This window comes from Diadema setosum, chromosome 7, assembly GCF_964275005.1.
Source record: "Diadema setosum chromosome 7, eeDiaSeto1, whole genome shotgun sequence".
In the NCBI taxonomy this organism is placed as follows: domain Eukaryota; kingdom Metazoa; phylum Echinodermata; class Echinoidea; order Diadematoida; family Diadematidae; genus Diadema; species Diadema setosum.
In genome coordinates, this window is record NC_092691.1 from 834,239 (window position 1) to 851,618 (window position 17,380).

Below are 17,380 nucleotides of genomic sequence, written 5' to 3' on the forward strand. Positions count from 1 at the left end.
CGTCTTCCTCGTGCTTTCTTTCCTTTCACTGTGCCTTGTAAGATTGTTTTGACCAGTCCTGATTATCTCACTGTGTACCCATTTTCACAGTTGACAGTAGGTCTTCATAGGACCCGATGACTTGTCTTGTTGGATTCGGTCTATTACCTCATCATTACAGTGGGGCAGATATAATGTGAAAAAGATGCTCACATTCGGCGGAAAGTATGACATATTTTGAGGCAGTGATTAAAAAAAAAAAATGCCGCATCTAAGACATCTGGCCACGGGGTCGGCCGCCAATTTGAATTCAAATATGGCCGCCGTCAAAGATCCCTACGTTCATTTCTGAATAACATAAGCCATTGGAATTTGATACATAAAAGCATGGTGATATGATGATTTCAATAACAGACTCATTTGATGTGTGTGACAAGCTGCACAGCAGCCAATTTTAATTTTTATATATAGTTGCCATGTTGGAGTGTTGAAAATCTCCATCGGGTTTGTAAATTAGGCGACCTGATTGAGCGCGCGTTTGTTACTAATTGAGTGCGCGCTGCTGTATTTACATTGTGACGTAAGTGAAAGGTGCATTATGCTTCCTTTCTCCTGCGCTTTTTGGCATGCCCGTGAATGTTAGTCGTGATGTTTGTCTTGGCAGCCACATTGGAATTCAAAATAGCAGGCACTGCGTTTGTCAGACACATCACATTAGTTAATATTTTTAACTCATACGTTAAAATATTTGTTTACACCTAATTTCAGCGTCACTCACCACTTAGAAATCGAGATAGGGATTTTGAATATTTCGTCGAGGCGGCCATATTTGAATTCAAAATGACGGCCATTCGATGTTTGTCAGACGCTTCAAATCAATCTGCCGTCAAATTCAATATGTCAAAACGCTCATGTGTGCCAAATTTTGGTGTCACAAGTCATTCAGAACTGAAGATAGGGCTCTTTAAATTTGTTTTGTGATGGCGGCCATATTGGAATTCAAAATGGCCGCCGATCCCAAGGTCAGATCTCTTTGATCTGGCAATATTTGAAATCAGCGTCCCAAAATACCCCTCTATGCAAGATTTCATACTTTCCGCCGGATGTGAGCATCTCGACCAAATTTTGCTACATATCTGCCCTACTACATAGCCTATAATAAATATTTAGCACAGTTCGGTGCAAAGAAACCCGTCTTGTTCTTGTTTGATTTCATAGGAAACATTCACGACAGGCTCAGAAATTCTGCTTAATGCAACCGACCGGAGACTGTCCTGGGGTGAGATCCAAATTCTCGTTCCTATCACATGGAGTAGAAAACCCGACGTCTACGAGACGGCCACCTATCAGTCGTTTGGGAGCGCCAACATCCGGGTCATAGAGGGAGCTGCTAGGGATCCTTCGGTAACTAACCACGCCGGGTGCGGAGTGCAAGGGCTTGATATGACGTTTACATCCGGGTACCTTCTTCAGAACGTCGACGCATGCAGTGGTAGGACACTATTATACATTCCGACCATTGATGAATTTAAACTTCTTTTACGATTACGAAATACGCCTTCACCTGCATGGCATTCCACAATGATGCTTCCTCGGCTTAAAACAAAGCTCTCTCAAGAAGTGGGATTTGTGTAGTTATACTGATGGAAGTTTAGCATACAGTATGGAACAACGAATGAAAAGCCCTTTTGGTAATTGTTGCTAATGTCTGAAACCCTTGCAATTTGATTCGTCGTGGTTTTGTCAAGATGTTTGCCAGAAAATCACAAAAGAACCAATATTAACGACTTGGTGAGATTGTTTCAAGAATTATACGATCTCCTATAACAGATAAACGAAAGGCAAATTAATACAACCGGGGAAAGCTCGCTTTATATAAGTTATATCCACCATTTCATTGTTTACAAACACAGGATCTTGGTGAGTACGCACAGAGAGAGAGAGAGAGAGAGAGAGTCTTCGGCATATCATGCGTATTATATCATATTCTTTTCCTGATTTATTTGACTAAATTTGCATAGTTATACACTATCTGGTTTGGGGCACATGGAGTGGATGAATGAAATGAATTTGAATCTCTGAATCTGATATAACATTTTTTTTTTTGCATTAAATTTTAAAAATTATCCAGGTACATGCCTCAAGCAGCCGATGTAAAAAAACAAAACAAAAGGTCCAAAATTACTAGGTCTTCACGTTCAGAATTCAGTCGATGTAATGTAAATGGGCTTATGACACATCGCGATTTGCTTACTCTTCAATCAACACTAGGCATCTTATATCACTAAGGTCATTCCATCATCACTGATTTCTTCTTGTCTTTCTCATTGTAGGGAAAGCGATGGTACGGGAATGGGGCCGCCTGAGATGGGGTCTATTTCCCGAGCACTTCAATGGCTCAGGTTATGGGGAGGCAAACCAGTACTACGATTCGTTCACTCAACGCTATGAACCGACAAGGTGTTCCCGTGATCTAACTGGTGACATGATAGATGGGGATGGCTGGTCGTGTCCAGAGAATCCTAATGGAAAAGTGGACGAGGAGTGTGTCTTCATTCCTGACAGTGAGCAAACGACGAGCGCTTCTCTACTCTTTGGATCGCATTGCGTAGACTCTGTGAGTTGAACAGATTCATAATCATTTAAACGTGCTATAATTTTGGTGCCCTAATTGTATATTAATCAACCTGGACATACATGTATGAGTTCACTCCTGCATGGCCATAAATTATAGTACCCTCTTCTATATTGAATACACAGCCGTGTTTGCAGTATCATTTGAGAGTTACTCGACTTCAAAATTTGAAAAATTAGTGCTTAGTCGCAAAATGTCAAAACCTTCAAATAAAAGCAGATTTTGCTAGAATTAGAATAAATTGTGTGAACATGGAAGACAGGTGTAAAGTTATCGATGAAACTACAATCAGACCTTACCAACCAAACCAGTTAAACTGATGTCTGATCAATGCTTAAAACTTATTGCAACTCTTTGTTTTGTTGAATCCAGCTAATTGTTTTCTATATACGAACCCCGGTCGCTTAATGCTTGCTGTTGGATACATTACTAAAGAAGGCTATGGAACTTTAATGATTAAAAAAAGATATAATAACAAGAATCATGTTGGGTCTCGCCTAAGAGTTGATGATTAGGTAGGCCTATCTCCTGATAACATAGCTGTTATTTGAATCCCCTTCGTGTGAAACTTGACTGATTCTTTAGCTTGAACTTGGATATATGCATCCTGCATTTGACTTGTAAGTCATATCATTTATTTGTTGTCATATGACAAGTCGCCAGATCTGAATTTTTAGTTAAGACCATATTCTGAAAGAGCAGACTTTAATCTTTAAAATGATGTATAACTCTCCTAACCTACATCTAAATATTGGAAAGAAAGCACAAACTCATGAAAAGTGTGAACTGAGAAAAGAGGCTCTTGAGTACAGTGTCTATTCAAGCGCTTTAACCTTTACCATACCGTGCTGTCTGTGCGATGAATGGGACAAAAAACAGAAAGTAAACCACCAGAGTAACAACAATGAAGGGATTATCGGATTAAATTGAAATTAAATATGCTTCATTAACACATTCTGTTCATAATTAATGCCAACTTTCAAAGCAGTAGCACTATCCTTTCAAAAGTTATTAGAGTTGAAAGTGAAGAGTGTGTACAAAGTTTTTCAGAAATGAAAAAGGGACTTTAAAGGTAGGGGATACCTTTTACAGAACTCCCAAAATGCAGCAATACATTAAATATGAACCTCAGGGGACTTGTTTAGGCCACTGCTCAGAAATTTGGAAGTCAACAGTTATCTACAATTTGAATAATGCACAAAACTCAACTACTCAGTAGTTCTGTGTGTCAGCCACACTTAAGCCTTTTTGTTGCAGTCTTCTGTATTTTTTACTATAAACACAAATTTAAAGTACAAGAGCTGATGTAATAACATATAGAGTGTGTGGCAAGAATGTATATAGAAATGTTTGTAAGTTTTGATGAACTTTATTCAGAAAATAAACATGATGGACACACATGCAGTGCATGGGTCTGTAAAGGTAGCCTAGTAATGTACTGGAATTTACGGTGAGCCCCGAAAAGAATTCAATTCGAAATCTAACGGTCAATAAAAATGTACTAAATGTTACCTTCCACTTTCAATACTTTATGGGAGTTTCTAAAATGATACTCTCTTCAACATACCACTGTGTTTATACAACTCTTCATTTAATGCATGCAAATGGGATTACACACCTACCAAAAACTGTTCGAGATAAACTGCTAAAAAAAAAGACGCTTTCCCGCCCGTTTTATGATACCAAGTTTTACCATTATGGAAAAGACGACCTGCTCTTTCAGAAAATATGAAAAGGTCAAGATCGGCTAGGTTGAACCATTTCACTTATTTTCAGTCCTCACGCAAAATCAGTGTGTCCGACTTTATGTTCGTTTTGTGGTGCACGGTCACATATATATATATATATATATATATATACATACATACATATAAACGTATATTATGTGCACGTGTATGTGTGCAAATCTTGCGTACATCGGTATATAGGTGAGGTTAAAACTTGCAATTCATTCCGATCATATGAATTTTGCCTTGAGCATTATTAGCTTATGAAATGTGTGATGCAGGAAGCGTTTGAAGTTTTGGAAATGCAAGTATGTTGTGGACATCAACTCTTTCGTCTTTTCTAGATCCACCAATTTTGCGACCCATTAGTACACAATTACGAGGCAGACAATCTTCAAAACTATCACTGTGGAAGAAGGAGTGCCTGGGAAGTCATGCTCTCTACTGGAGACATCACAAGTGAGGATTACTTCCCAGACCCAAACCAAGTGGACACTGAGCCTTCGTTCACCATCCTTCAGCAGCCTGTCCGACGAGTGGTTCTTGTTCTAGATATCAGTGGTAATATGTCGGTGAGTCGGACAGGGCATCGTCATAAAAGTCACATGCACACATCAAATATAATGAAGATGAATTTTACTGTTGTTTTTTTATCTAGAAATAAAAATATGAAATAAAGACTAGTGAAATGAGTGGTTATATTTTGCCTTTAGTTAGAAGAATATGACCTGATTATAATAATAGAACTAACGAGGTATATAGGAGGAAGGGTTGCATTTTATAATAAACAATATTATTTGTACACACCGAACTTAACTCTATGAATGAAATTATAGAATCTTTGGTTATGCCAAAGTCTAGGATATTTTGAATACAGTGATTTACAGACCTCCAAATTCCAGCAGTGCATTATACTTAGAAGCTTTACAGGATCTCGTCTATAACCTATAATCTTTGTTAATAAAGAATGTTTTATTATGGGCGTCTTCAATGTAGATGTTCTTAAATGTCACACAGCAAATGCTTCTAAGAATGTACTTGACAGTATGTTTTCATCTTCCCTTTTTACCACTCGTTACTAAACCCACCCGAGTAACAATTCAGATTCTCTTATTGATAATATATTTTGTAAAGTTACCCCCACTCCTAAATCGAATATTGTTTTATCCGATATATCAGACCACTTCCCCATTTTCACATCCATCCCAGGCACCACGAAACCAATTAGTCCCATTAGAGAAACATTCAGAAAAATTACACCGGATAATTTACAGAAATTGAAGAATAGTTTGAATGAAAAAACTTGGAGAGAAGTATATAGCGCTCATGATACTGATCTATCATTTGATGTTTTTATGAATATTTTGAATTCTCATTTAGATGAATATGTTCCTTTGGTTGAAGTTAAATGTGATTACAAAAAGTATCCTAGAGTACCATGGATAACAAAATCTCTTTTACGATCTATACATCGAAAAATAATTGTTATTATGCAGATGAAATTAAATGCACTGAACAATCTCACTGTAAATATATTACTTATACAATATTCTTACAAGAATATTGCGTTATGGAAAAAAAAAGTATTACTCAGATCAGATATCTTTTGTTTTTAACATGATCTGAGTAAGACTTGGAAAATGATAAACAGTGCTATAAATAAAGACTATTATAAATCCCGTATAACAATAAGAGTTGTTTTTAATGATAGGGAAACAACAGACTCTGCGTCGATTGCTGATGCATTTGATCTTCATTTCTCTCAGATTCGACATGAACTGGCCAGAAGAAATTTTATGAATTTTTTCAATCGCCTTCATTAAATTAATTCTTTTTTTACCCCATTATTAGTTTATGAGTTTTTTTTTTTTGGTTGTTTTATTCATTTTCCGTATAAAAACAACAACAAAACAATAATCGTACAGTCAACAGAATGATATCATCATGAGTTTGGAAAGTAAAAGAATTTCGGGACCTCATTGCATCGATAATGCTATGTTGCTATGTTGAAAATTATAAATGAGAATATTGTTGAACCTTTAATTTATATTTTCAGTTTGTCAATAAATAATGGTGTTGGTAATGGTGTTGTTACGAATGAAAATTACCTAAATAATCCCAATTTTTAAGAAATGTAACAAAGAAGATATTAGTAATTATAAACCAATTTCATTGTTGTCATCGTTTTCAAAATTTGAAGAAAAAGTTGTTTATTCAAGACTCCTCAAATTTCTTAATTTTTATGATATAACTTCTGACTAACAATAGCACTTCTGAAGCAATTCTCTCCTTTATTGAAAAAGTAGCCAAAGCAGTAGATAGGGCTCATCACACACTAGGTGTCTTCTTAGACCTCTTCAAGGCCTTCGATACTACAGATCATAGAATATTACTTCGTAATTTATGTCACTATCATATGGTATACGTGGCAAGGCCTTGGAGTGGTTTAGGTGTTACCTTTCAGATCGCAAACATTACGTTTCTTTATCTGGTCAAAACTCCTGCAACCAATTTGTCCACTTTGGTGTTCCTCAGGGTAGCTTACTGGGACTCTTTTGTTCATTTTGTATATAAATGATATAACAAATGCTTCTGATATCTTATCTTTTGTACTGTTTGCTGATGACTCAAATGTTTTTTTCTTTCTCACTCAGATCCTCATATTTTGTTGTATTTGTTGAATTCGGAATACAAAAAATGTTATGTTGGATAAGGTCTTTAAATCTTTTTAAAACTAAATTTTGTATATTATTTAGTATTATTTTGAATAGTTCCCCCGATGATACTGAAATAGATGATATAATTATAGATGAAGTTTCATCTATGAAGTTTTTAGGTTTGGTTATTGATAATAAACTTTCTTGGAAGTCACATATTGATAGTATTTGTCAGATCTTTTGTTGTCAGATCATTTGTCGAAATATTGGTGTTATCAATAAATTTAAATATCATTTCTCCACTCTCACCCTTTGAATGTTATATTCAGCTTTAAAGGGATGGTACAGTATTGGTGGAGATGAGAATTGGGCTTTTAACTTTTTGCAAGATACCAAGAAAACACGTATGATTTAGTACAGAACATAGCATTTTAAGAGGAATTCATAGTTTATTTGATGAAAATCGGGTTAGGAATGACTGAAACATCCAAAAACAAAGTAAAACAAAGCAATCGTAATAAAGTGTGGGTCCCACACTTTATTAGAATCGCTCTTTTTGGATATCTCAGCCATTTCAAAACCAATTTTCATCAAATAAACGTTGAATTCCTCATAGAATGACATGCACTTTCATATTTTATAAGAGGTTTCTCATTATCTCACTTAGGAATGTCATAAACCTGAATCCTCACCTCAATCAGTACTGTACAGTCCCTTTAATTTTACCTTATTTCGTTAAACTATGGTATCATAGCTTGGGGGAACAATCATCCAACCTATTACGACAGACTGTCCGGTCTCCGGAAAAAAGCTCCTCGAACAATTTTCCAAGAATCTTGCAGAACTCACACCAATGTTTTATTTTCTGAAAAAGAAAATCTTGAAGATAACCGACATTTATTGTTATTGTCGTGGCCAATTTATGTACAAACTCATTAATAAGTTGTTGCCGTCTGTTTTTACCAACATGTTTGCGAGAAACCGCTCGTTCCATAAATATCCGACTCGACACCATGATGAATTCCATCTGCTTTTAACTAGGACTATGTTTACACAACCTATATTTACATTTGCTGGACCTAATATTGGAACAACCTTTACTACAGTTTAAAGGCATCACGAAGTTTAAGTTCTTTTAAGAGTAATCTGAAGAAAGAAAATGAACAGTTATCATAATTTATCTAAATATTACTATGAAAATTAATATTTTGTATTCCTTTAATGTGGTTGCAATGAATATCATCGGAAAATCCAATGTTATATTCTGTTGAATCACGGCTAACCATCCACTACGTCTCGTCTTGTTATAGTCTTCTTCTATATTTGTGTCTGTCTTTTATCTTTACTCCACGTAATAAGTTTGTTTGTTCCTCTCTTCCGGCATGACAGCGACTTAGTTCAGGGTTCTTGTTTCGGATTAGTTAGGATAGTTATAGGTCTTTTTCTTTTTGTCTTAGCTTTTTTGTTTCATCCACTTTTTATGTATATCAGTCAATGGATCTTATAGTGTGGGGGGAATGCACCCTACACGCCCAGCTTTTCAACATTCCTCCCCATTTACAACATTTCTGCATACCTGCAATTTTTTGTCAACTTATCCTTTATTTTGTATTTTGGTGAAATCTATGTATATAATGTCTGTAATATATTTTTATGTTTCTGTTGGAAATAAAAAAAGATAAATGAATGAATGAATGAATTATGAAATCACGAGCTTTGATTGAAAATAAAAGATGGGAATATCAAACATTGTAATAAACATTGCCATTATCGGATCATGATGCCACCATCATTTAATTAAACTCAGAAGTATAGGGGTGAAAAGATTGAGATGATCTTCCGGATAATATCAATAGTATGAGTTTTTTGAAAGATGGCGGCGCACACTAATGCGTGAACACGTGTGGATTTTCGTGCCCTGAATTTATTTCAATCTTAGTCTTAATACTGCTATTTTTTACATCGTATGGACAGTTGTGAACGCAAGAATGGACCCAACCTCCAGCCCGGCGAAAAAAAAGGTAAAAACAGGCACACTTTCTGGATGTTTCTGTGATTCCAAACGAAAACTTTAGTGTACCTACAGCGATGCCGGACGATGAAGAACAAGCCCCGGCATGGGCCCGGGCGTTTGAAGCCCGCATGCACGCTAGATAAGAGCAGCTGGCTGCGGATTGCCGAAACAGCCACGGCCTTCTCGAGCATGAGATTGGCGAGGTATCTGACAAAGTAAGCAAACTGGAAATTGCATTAGCTAAGGCAGAAGGAAAAATCGACGACCTAGAAAACCGCTCGCGGAGATCTAACATTGTTATTTTCAACCTGCCAGAAACGGAAGGAGATGATGCCCATGAGGCTAGCGCGAGTTTGAAATCAGTGAAACTCCTACTTGCTGAGGCCAAGATCAACATAAACATTGAAAATGAGATCTCCAGAATCCATCGCACACCTACATACCGTAGCAACCAGAAGAACTCTCGCCCTCGCCCTATTCATATCGGGTTCAACAGTTATCGTGTAAAAGAACGAGTCAAGAAGGAGCTGATAAAGTTTGTTTCAGGCCCAGACCAGAGATGCAGAAAGATTTTTGTCAACGATGATATGTCTAAGCGGGTGTTGGACCAAAGAAAGGCTCAGCTGACCAAGTTCAAAGCTCTCAAGGAAAAAGGTTTCAAGCCTTTTTTTATCTACCCAGCCATTCTGAAGGCGAGATATTCTTCGGGCAGGATCGTAACACCAACGGCAAATACCGACGTTCCCAGAGGAAGTTAAACAAGGTGTCTTGTTTCATGCTTCAGGAGCACCAGATCGGATTTTTTTTTTTTTCATATTCGCTGTTGTATGCTTTTTAAGCTGTTTTTCGTGATTATAAAGGCATCTCAGGATGGAAGTCCAGTTAGAGACATGTGGAAGATCTGGTACACAAGAAGAATATCAACATTAACTACTGATAACTGATATACTGTTGCAGAATATACTTGCATTACTTATAACTTGAAACAATGTTACTTCTTGTGAGAAAAAAGGAGAGGAAGCCGATTTGAAAACTCCAAGACTTTATTCCATTTTCTGGTAATGTTGTTTGCACTTGGCTGTATTATTGTTTGGAAGCTTTTTAATTCATTCTGATCGAGTTCTAATTGATATCGTTTGTTTCACTGTATACAAAGTAGAATTAGTGGTATAGTAGTCAGTAACTTGTATAATGGGTGTGTTTTGTTGTTATTTTAGTTTAGTACTGGTTAAAGAGAAGAAGTCAATACAATTGATTATACATTACACTCATAATAGATTCTTATTATTTTTTCAAATATTATCATTTTAATATTTTTTTCAAATTTTTTGATCTTTAAGAATAAGATCTTCATAATGCAAGTTTGTTGTTAAAGATTTTATTGGTGTATTTTAAAGTAAAATCCCCCTTTTTTTCTTCCGTTGATATCTTTACTGTGGAAAACTAAATAAGGTAAACTTATCCTTATTTTATTAGGTGATACGCTATCAGCGTATCACCTATTGTGATTGTCAAAATCTCTCTTTATTTTTTTTTATTAGGTGATACGCTTTTAGCGTATCACCTATTGTGATTGTCAAAATCTGTCTTTTTAGGTGATACGCTTTTAGCGTATCACCTATTGTGATTGTCAAAATCTGTCTTTTTAGGTGATACGCTATCAGCGTATCACCTATTGTGATTGTCAAAATCTCTCTTTATTAGGTGATACGCTATCAGCGTATCACCTATTGTGATTGTCAAAATTTCTCTTTTTAGGTGATACGCTATCAGCGTATCACCTATTGTAATTGTCAAAATTTCTCTTTTTTTTTATTCTTCTTTCTTTCTGCCACATTTTGTGTCGTCAATATCTCAACAATGACATCACGGAATGACATGACATTTTCAGTCAACATGTCTCATAACAATATCTAGCCACAATAAGGTTTTCATGACAGTAACATATCTATGACGTCATCTAGGCGCCATTTTGTGATTTTCGGACCTTGTCACATGATCAATCATAACTTCATAACTAGATGTCATTTCTGTATCATTTTCGCTGGACATAAAGTTCAGGTCACGCCCTATCTTACTTTCTAACGCTAGTTACCCAGGTCATCATTAGGCGCGCGTAAGCGCGCGTCAAAATTTTAAAAGGCTCAAAACGACTTCCCAATGGGAAATCTCGAAGTTTCAGACAATTATAAGCGTTTCAAACATTTTCTCGCGTGCGCGTCCGTCCGCGCAATTTCGCGCGCAGAGCGCTTAAGAAACATGGAAATGCAATTTTTTTGACTGATTTGGATTCCTGATACTTTGAGTAACAGTATCCATTGATTTCCGATCGATTTCGACCCATAACAAAGGAATGCACAGGCGTCAAAGTTGAAATTCCGCACGCGCGTCTTTCTGCAAATATAGTGAAAAAACATGTCTTTGTTTATTTCGTCATAGCTCTTTAAATCGTCCGTTGACCCTATATTTCTATTGCATATTACAAAAGCATATGAATTGTAAATAACATTCCAAGTATCAATATTGCCAGAGAAACGCGATGACGTCATCAAATCGTCATTTTATATAAAAAAAGTGGAATTGATTTTTTTGAGGTACTGTTTCTGACATTCATTTGCTCGTATCTCTGTTGTTTAAGCTCAATATTATCCCAAATTCAGATATGTTGTACTTTGAACATTTGCCTCTCAAGTCCATGTGATGGTTTTGATATACGATGACGTCATCATACTAGAAATTGTGATTAAAGGTAAAGACTCAAAATCAGACAAGTTTACGTGTTATGTCTATGGGAGGTGATTTTTTTTCAAACCATGCATTGACTTGACAACGTTTAAGCACCTTTACCTCATCTGATTTTGCTCCATTTCCTCTGAAACATAAATATGTTGTAGCTGAGACAATAAGCTGCAGTCATCATGCATTTTATATTTTCAAATCTCCTCATCAGGTCGACAATTTTGTAGTTAAAAACTGAAAATGAGAATGCAATCTGTACGGAATGATTCCCGATTGTTCTTTGCAACTGTATATTGGTCGAATCCACGCGGCCACTTGTGGGAAGTTGAATAGCGCCATCTCAGTCAGCACTGTCACGACAGTACAATCATACATTTAAGTTTCGCATAGAATCTCCAGGACAGCCATATGGCGTAATCGCTTAGCGCGCTGGGTGTTCATAACGCCATACCGGAAGGCGAGAAGTTCGACTCCCGCGGAAGTTTTCTCTTTCTTTTCTTTTTTTCCGGCAATTCAGCTTTACTCCGATGTCATTTATCGTATTATTTTACCAAGTATACGTAACCCGTGAACACGGCTGCTCTATTTCCCTCGTTTTGTATTGGAGTTTGGAGATTGGGTTTGCTTCATTAATTTTGTCACACTTAATGTTGTAAATTGCCCCTTGTTACAGTGTCCCGCTTGCCACCTTTCGTTTGCTCTTTCCTTTTCTCTTCATTGGTTCTTGTAATATTGTAACAGGATAGGTAGGAACATGTACGTTTAGATAACTGGCAGGAATGGGAGCTGAATTGATTAACTCTAGTCCAGGTGTATGGCGTCTCGCTCATCTCTTTGAAATTCCAGGTTGTTATTGTTTGACCCAATAACGGAGTTGTAGACAGGTTTTATGTTACTATAGAGGTATCTTGTGCCACATGAATGGAAGGCATCACTGTTTAGTAGTAGTAATGAACTTTTTCATGTTGTAAATGATATAAAGATATGAATTTCACATCCAATCTTCGGGACAGCCGTGTGGCTTTATAGTCGCTTAGCGCGCTGCATGGTCATTATGCACTACCTTAGGACGAGATGTTCGGGACCCGCAGGACGCTATTATTTTTTTTTCTCTCTCTCTCTTTCTTTGTTTTTCTTTTGGCAGTTCAGCCTCATTCCGATGTCATTACCCCACGACACACAGTCACTCAAGTTCCCCCTTTTTTTTTGTCGGAGGCTGGAGGTTGGATTTGCTTCATTTATCATACGTAATGTTGTAAATTGCCCTTGATATACAGTGCCCCGCTTGCCACCTTTCGTTTTCTCTTTCCTTTTCTCTACGTTTGTTCCTGTTACACTGCACAAGACAGGTCGGAAAATAATTTACATAACTCAACTGGAGCAGAAATGGCAACTGAATAAATTAACTCTAGGACAGGTGTATGGCGTCTCGCTCGTCTCTTTGAAATTCCAGGTTGCTATTGTTTGACCCAATAACGGAATTGTAGACAGGTTTTATGCTGCTATAGAGGTATCTTGTGCCACATGAGTAGAAGGCATCACTGTTTAGTAGTAGTAATGAACTTTTTCATGTCCCTCCATGTCAATTATAGTGTGTTCAAAGGGGTTGTGTGTCTATCTGCCAAAGAAAAGGAAAACCTTATTTTCGCCATGGCTATTTCTCTATACGTAACCGTAGGTGATGAGTGTTGTTGGTATCTGAGCAGTGAATAACACAACATCAGGCTAAAATCCCCCTTTTATACGCGCTAAGCGTTCAATTTGATATATCTTTATTTATGTAGTCAATCACTGCTAATGGCGTTACAGAATTATGTTATAACACCTTTCACTGAAAGTTTATAAAGCAAAGTTTATGGACAAGGCAAGCAATTGTACATGAATAATACCAATGATTTCAGAGGGAAATTATGGTATACCTAAATGTAAGGGTATCATTGCTTTGGAATTGCTGAAACAATATCTTGGCACGAGGTCTTCCACCTCTAATAACTGATCCCTTTAAAGATGTGTCGGTCACGGGTGATCGTCGTGATTCATCTTTCACGTAGAAGCTTCCGTTCCACACTCTTAGTTCGAGAAGACTTACCATCATACTTCAAATTGTGATTAAAGGTAAAGACTCAAAATCAGACAAGTTGACGTGTTATGTCTAAGGGAGGTGATTTTTTTTTTAAACCATGCATTGACTTGACAACGTTTCACCACCTTTATTTCAGCTGATTTTGCTCCATTTCCTCTGAAACTTAAGTATGTGGTAGCTCAGACAATAAGCTGCAGTAATCATGCATTTTATTTTTTCAAATCTCCTCATCAGGTTGATAATTTTGCAGCTAAAAACTGAAAATGCGAATGGAATGTGGACGAAACGATTCCTGATTCATCTTTCACATACATAAGTTTACATTCCTCATATTTTCTCGTCGAGACGTATGGCCGAGAGGATAAAGGCGACGTCACAAGATACGTGAGGTTGCACACGTACGGGTTCGAACCCCATAAGAACACGAAACAAAATACTTACATCTTTTGCTTTTTTTCTTTTATGGAGTATTCACCTTCGTCCATGTAGAAATCACGTTTTCATGTAAACGTACACACACACACACACACACACACACACACACACACACAATATCCCTTTGTTTTGTGTTGGAGACCACATTGCTTTGACTGGCAACTTGGACTTGAAATTACAAATGTTAAAGTGAAGATGGCTCTTAAAAGACCGCATGGCCATGTTTGATTTTTTTTTTACAATATAAAGACCTATTGGTAAATATTCATTCACATATCCTTTCCAATCAACTTACTTGGACACGCCGACACCACACGAAATTTTCAATTGGTTGCATGACAGAAACAATTTCATCTGAATTATGTAGGACTGCATAAAGAATTGGATTTCACGAATATTTCTCAATATTATATTATACTTCAAGTCGCTACTTAACATTATTTTCGTTGTCGATCACTGAAAATGAGAATGGAATCTGGTCGAAACGATTCCCGATTTATCTTTGTAACTGTATATTGATCGAATCCACGCGGCCACTCGTGGGAAGTTGAACAGCGCTATCAGTCACTTGACGTATATCGCCAAAAAACTGAATATCAATGTAAATTTGTGTTGTGTATAGCATACATAGATAGATTTAAGTTTCGCACAGTATCTTCGGATCTTCCGTGTGGCAGAATCGCTTAGCACGCTGCGTGTTTATAATGCCCGACCGGAAGGAGAGAAGTTAATCGAGTCCCGCAGGACTTTTTCCTTTTATTTCTTTTTTCTTTTCTTTTTTTCAGCAGTTCAGCTTCACTCTGATGTCATGAACACAGCTACTCTTTTTCCCTTGTTTTGTATTGGAGTTTGGAGGTTGGGTTTGCTTCATTAATTTTGTCACGCGTAATGTTGTAAATTGCCCCTTGAAACAGTGCCACGCTTGCTACCATTCTTTTTCTCTTTCCTTTTCTCTTCATTTAGATTTTGTTCTTGTTATACTGTAGCAGGATATTTAGGAACGTGTACGTTTACATAACTAACAGGAATGGGAACTGAATTAATTAACTCTAGTCCAGGTGTATGGCGTCTCGCTTATCTGTTTAGAATTCCAGGTTGTTATTGTTTGACAAAAACGGAGTTAAAGACAGGCAGGGAAGGAAGTGACTTGATATTGCTTCATATTATATGAGGAATTTCGGGCAATACCTTTCCAATTAGTGTAGTGATTTTGACAGGGTTCTCTGTCGTTTATTTTCGTCATGGCTGTTTCACTAGTTTAGCCATAGGTGATATGTGTTGTTGGCATCTGGGAGAATAGAACAGATCAGTACCAAACTGGAATAGCCCTATAAGCAATGTGGTAAGCATTCAATTTGTTGCATTATCTTTCTTCTTTAAAGTCAATCACTACTGATCGAATTACACCATATAATATGGCACGTTTCACTGGTAGTTTAGGAAAAGGGAGCTAATTCAATGCAAGATACAATGATATGTGCTACCATTGATTTTAGAGACGTCATTGTGGTGTGGTGCTGGTGGTGGTAAGGGAATCATTGCTTTTAAATTAATGAGACAATCCTTGGAACTTTGCATCAAAAATATAATGCATGTTCGTGCGGCGTTTTTTTTTTTTTAATCCTGACGTGGACATTATTTTTCTTTATCTTGTTTTGAATTCAAGAATGTTATATCTGAATATGTTCGATTTAGTTACGGTTTCAATGCATCTTGTTTACCATCTTCTCTGACATTAAATTGATGGTTTTTAAATTTGACATTGTCTGTCTATTTGTCTGTTTATGCTCATAAAACACTGCTATAACAACTAAAACATTTGTTTCACTTGTCACACGCAATGCTATGGATTGCAGTTGTGCATGCAGTTTTCCTTTTGCCACCTCTCGTTTTTCTCTCCCCTTTTCCCTCACTTTGGTTTTGTTATACTGCAGATGGGAATGATTACAATAACATAACCCAACTTGAAGTAGGAATGAGAACTGAATAAATTAACTCTAGGCCAGGTGTATATAGCGTCTCGCTCATCTCTTTGAAATTTCAGGTTGTCATTGTTCTATAAACGGAGTTGAAGACAGGCTTTATGTTGCTATAGAGGTATCTAGCTCCACATGAATGGAATGCATACGCTGTTTAGTATTAGTAATGAACTTTTTCATGTCCATCCCTGCCAAGAAAAGTGTGTTTGACGGGGTTCTGTGTCATTGTGCCTATGAGAAAGCAAAGTTTTATTTTCGCCATGGCTGTTTCTCTATGCGTAGCCGTGAGTGATGGATGTTGTTGGCATCTAGCTGGGCAGTAAAAAACCGAGTATCATGCTATAATACCCCCCCCCCCCCCGTTAGGTTCTAAGCGTTCAATGTGATATATATTTCTTCTTCATTATGTCAATCACTGCTGATGGAATTACAGAATTATGCTATGACACGTTTCACTCAAAGCTTAAAAAGCAAAGTTTATGCACTATACAAGTAATGGTGCATGAATCCTATAGACCATTGATTTTAGATGAGAAATTATGATATGCCTATAGTAGGGATGTCATTGATTGGGAATTAATGACACGATTAAGCATTTTCATAATCCTTATCCTTCACTCTAACCTCCGTGAAAATATCATATTTGAATTCAACCAATAAGATGGTAAAAAATGCATGCATTCATGTTTTATCAATATACAATGTATGGACTTTCCAAACATTCAACAGCGATTATCTCAAAATGAACATTGTGTGGGTTAGCACTATATTGCATCGACCCCTTCAATTGTCTATCAAGTTCATGTCGATATTTTCTAATTTGATGACGTCATCATACTAGAAGTTGTGATTAAAGGCAAGATATCAAAATCAGCGAAGATTACTAATCGCTGCCTCATGTTCCTGTGTTTGATCGTCCAGTCAATACCAAACTGACGACATACGTTGAATATGTTATACTTTGAACAATTGTCTATCAAGTCCATGTCGATGTTTTCTAATTTGATGACGTCATCATACTAGAAGTTGTGATTAAAGGCAAGATATCAAAATCAGCGAAGATTATGTGTTATGTCTATGGGGGGATTTTTTTTTTTAACCATGCATAGACGATAACGCTCAAGCACTTTTA

At 36.8% G+C, this 17,380-nt stretch overlaps 1 protein-coding gene across 1 annotated transcript in view; it reads left to right on the forward strand.

Annotated features, from left to right (window-relative positions):
* The first annotated feature begins 983 nt into the window (after window positions 1–983).
* LOC140230539 (calcium-activated chloride channel regulator 1-like) overlaps window positions 984–17,380 on the forward strand; it is a 59,009-nt gene continuing 42,612 nt past the window's right edge. The window contains exons 1-4 of the mRNA XM_072310683.1: window positions 984–1,001; window positions 1,198–1,471; window positions 2,313–2,596; window positions 4,686–4,913. Of these exons, the coding sequence (XP_072166784.1) occupies window positions 984–1,001; window positions 1,198–1,471; window positions 2,313–2,596; window positions 4,686–4,913 (804 nt within the window). The remainder of the gene's footprint in view (window positions 1,002–1,197; window positions 1,472–2,312; window positions 2,597–4,685; window positions 4,914–17,380) is intronic.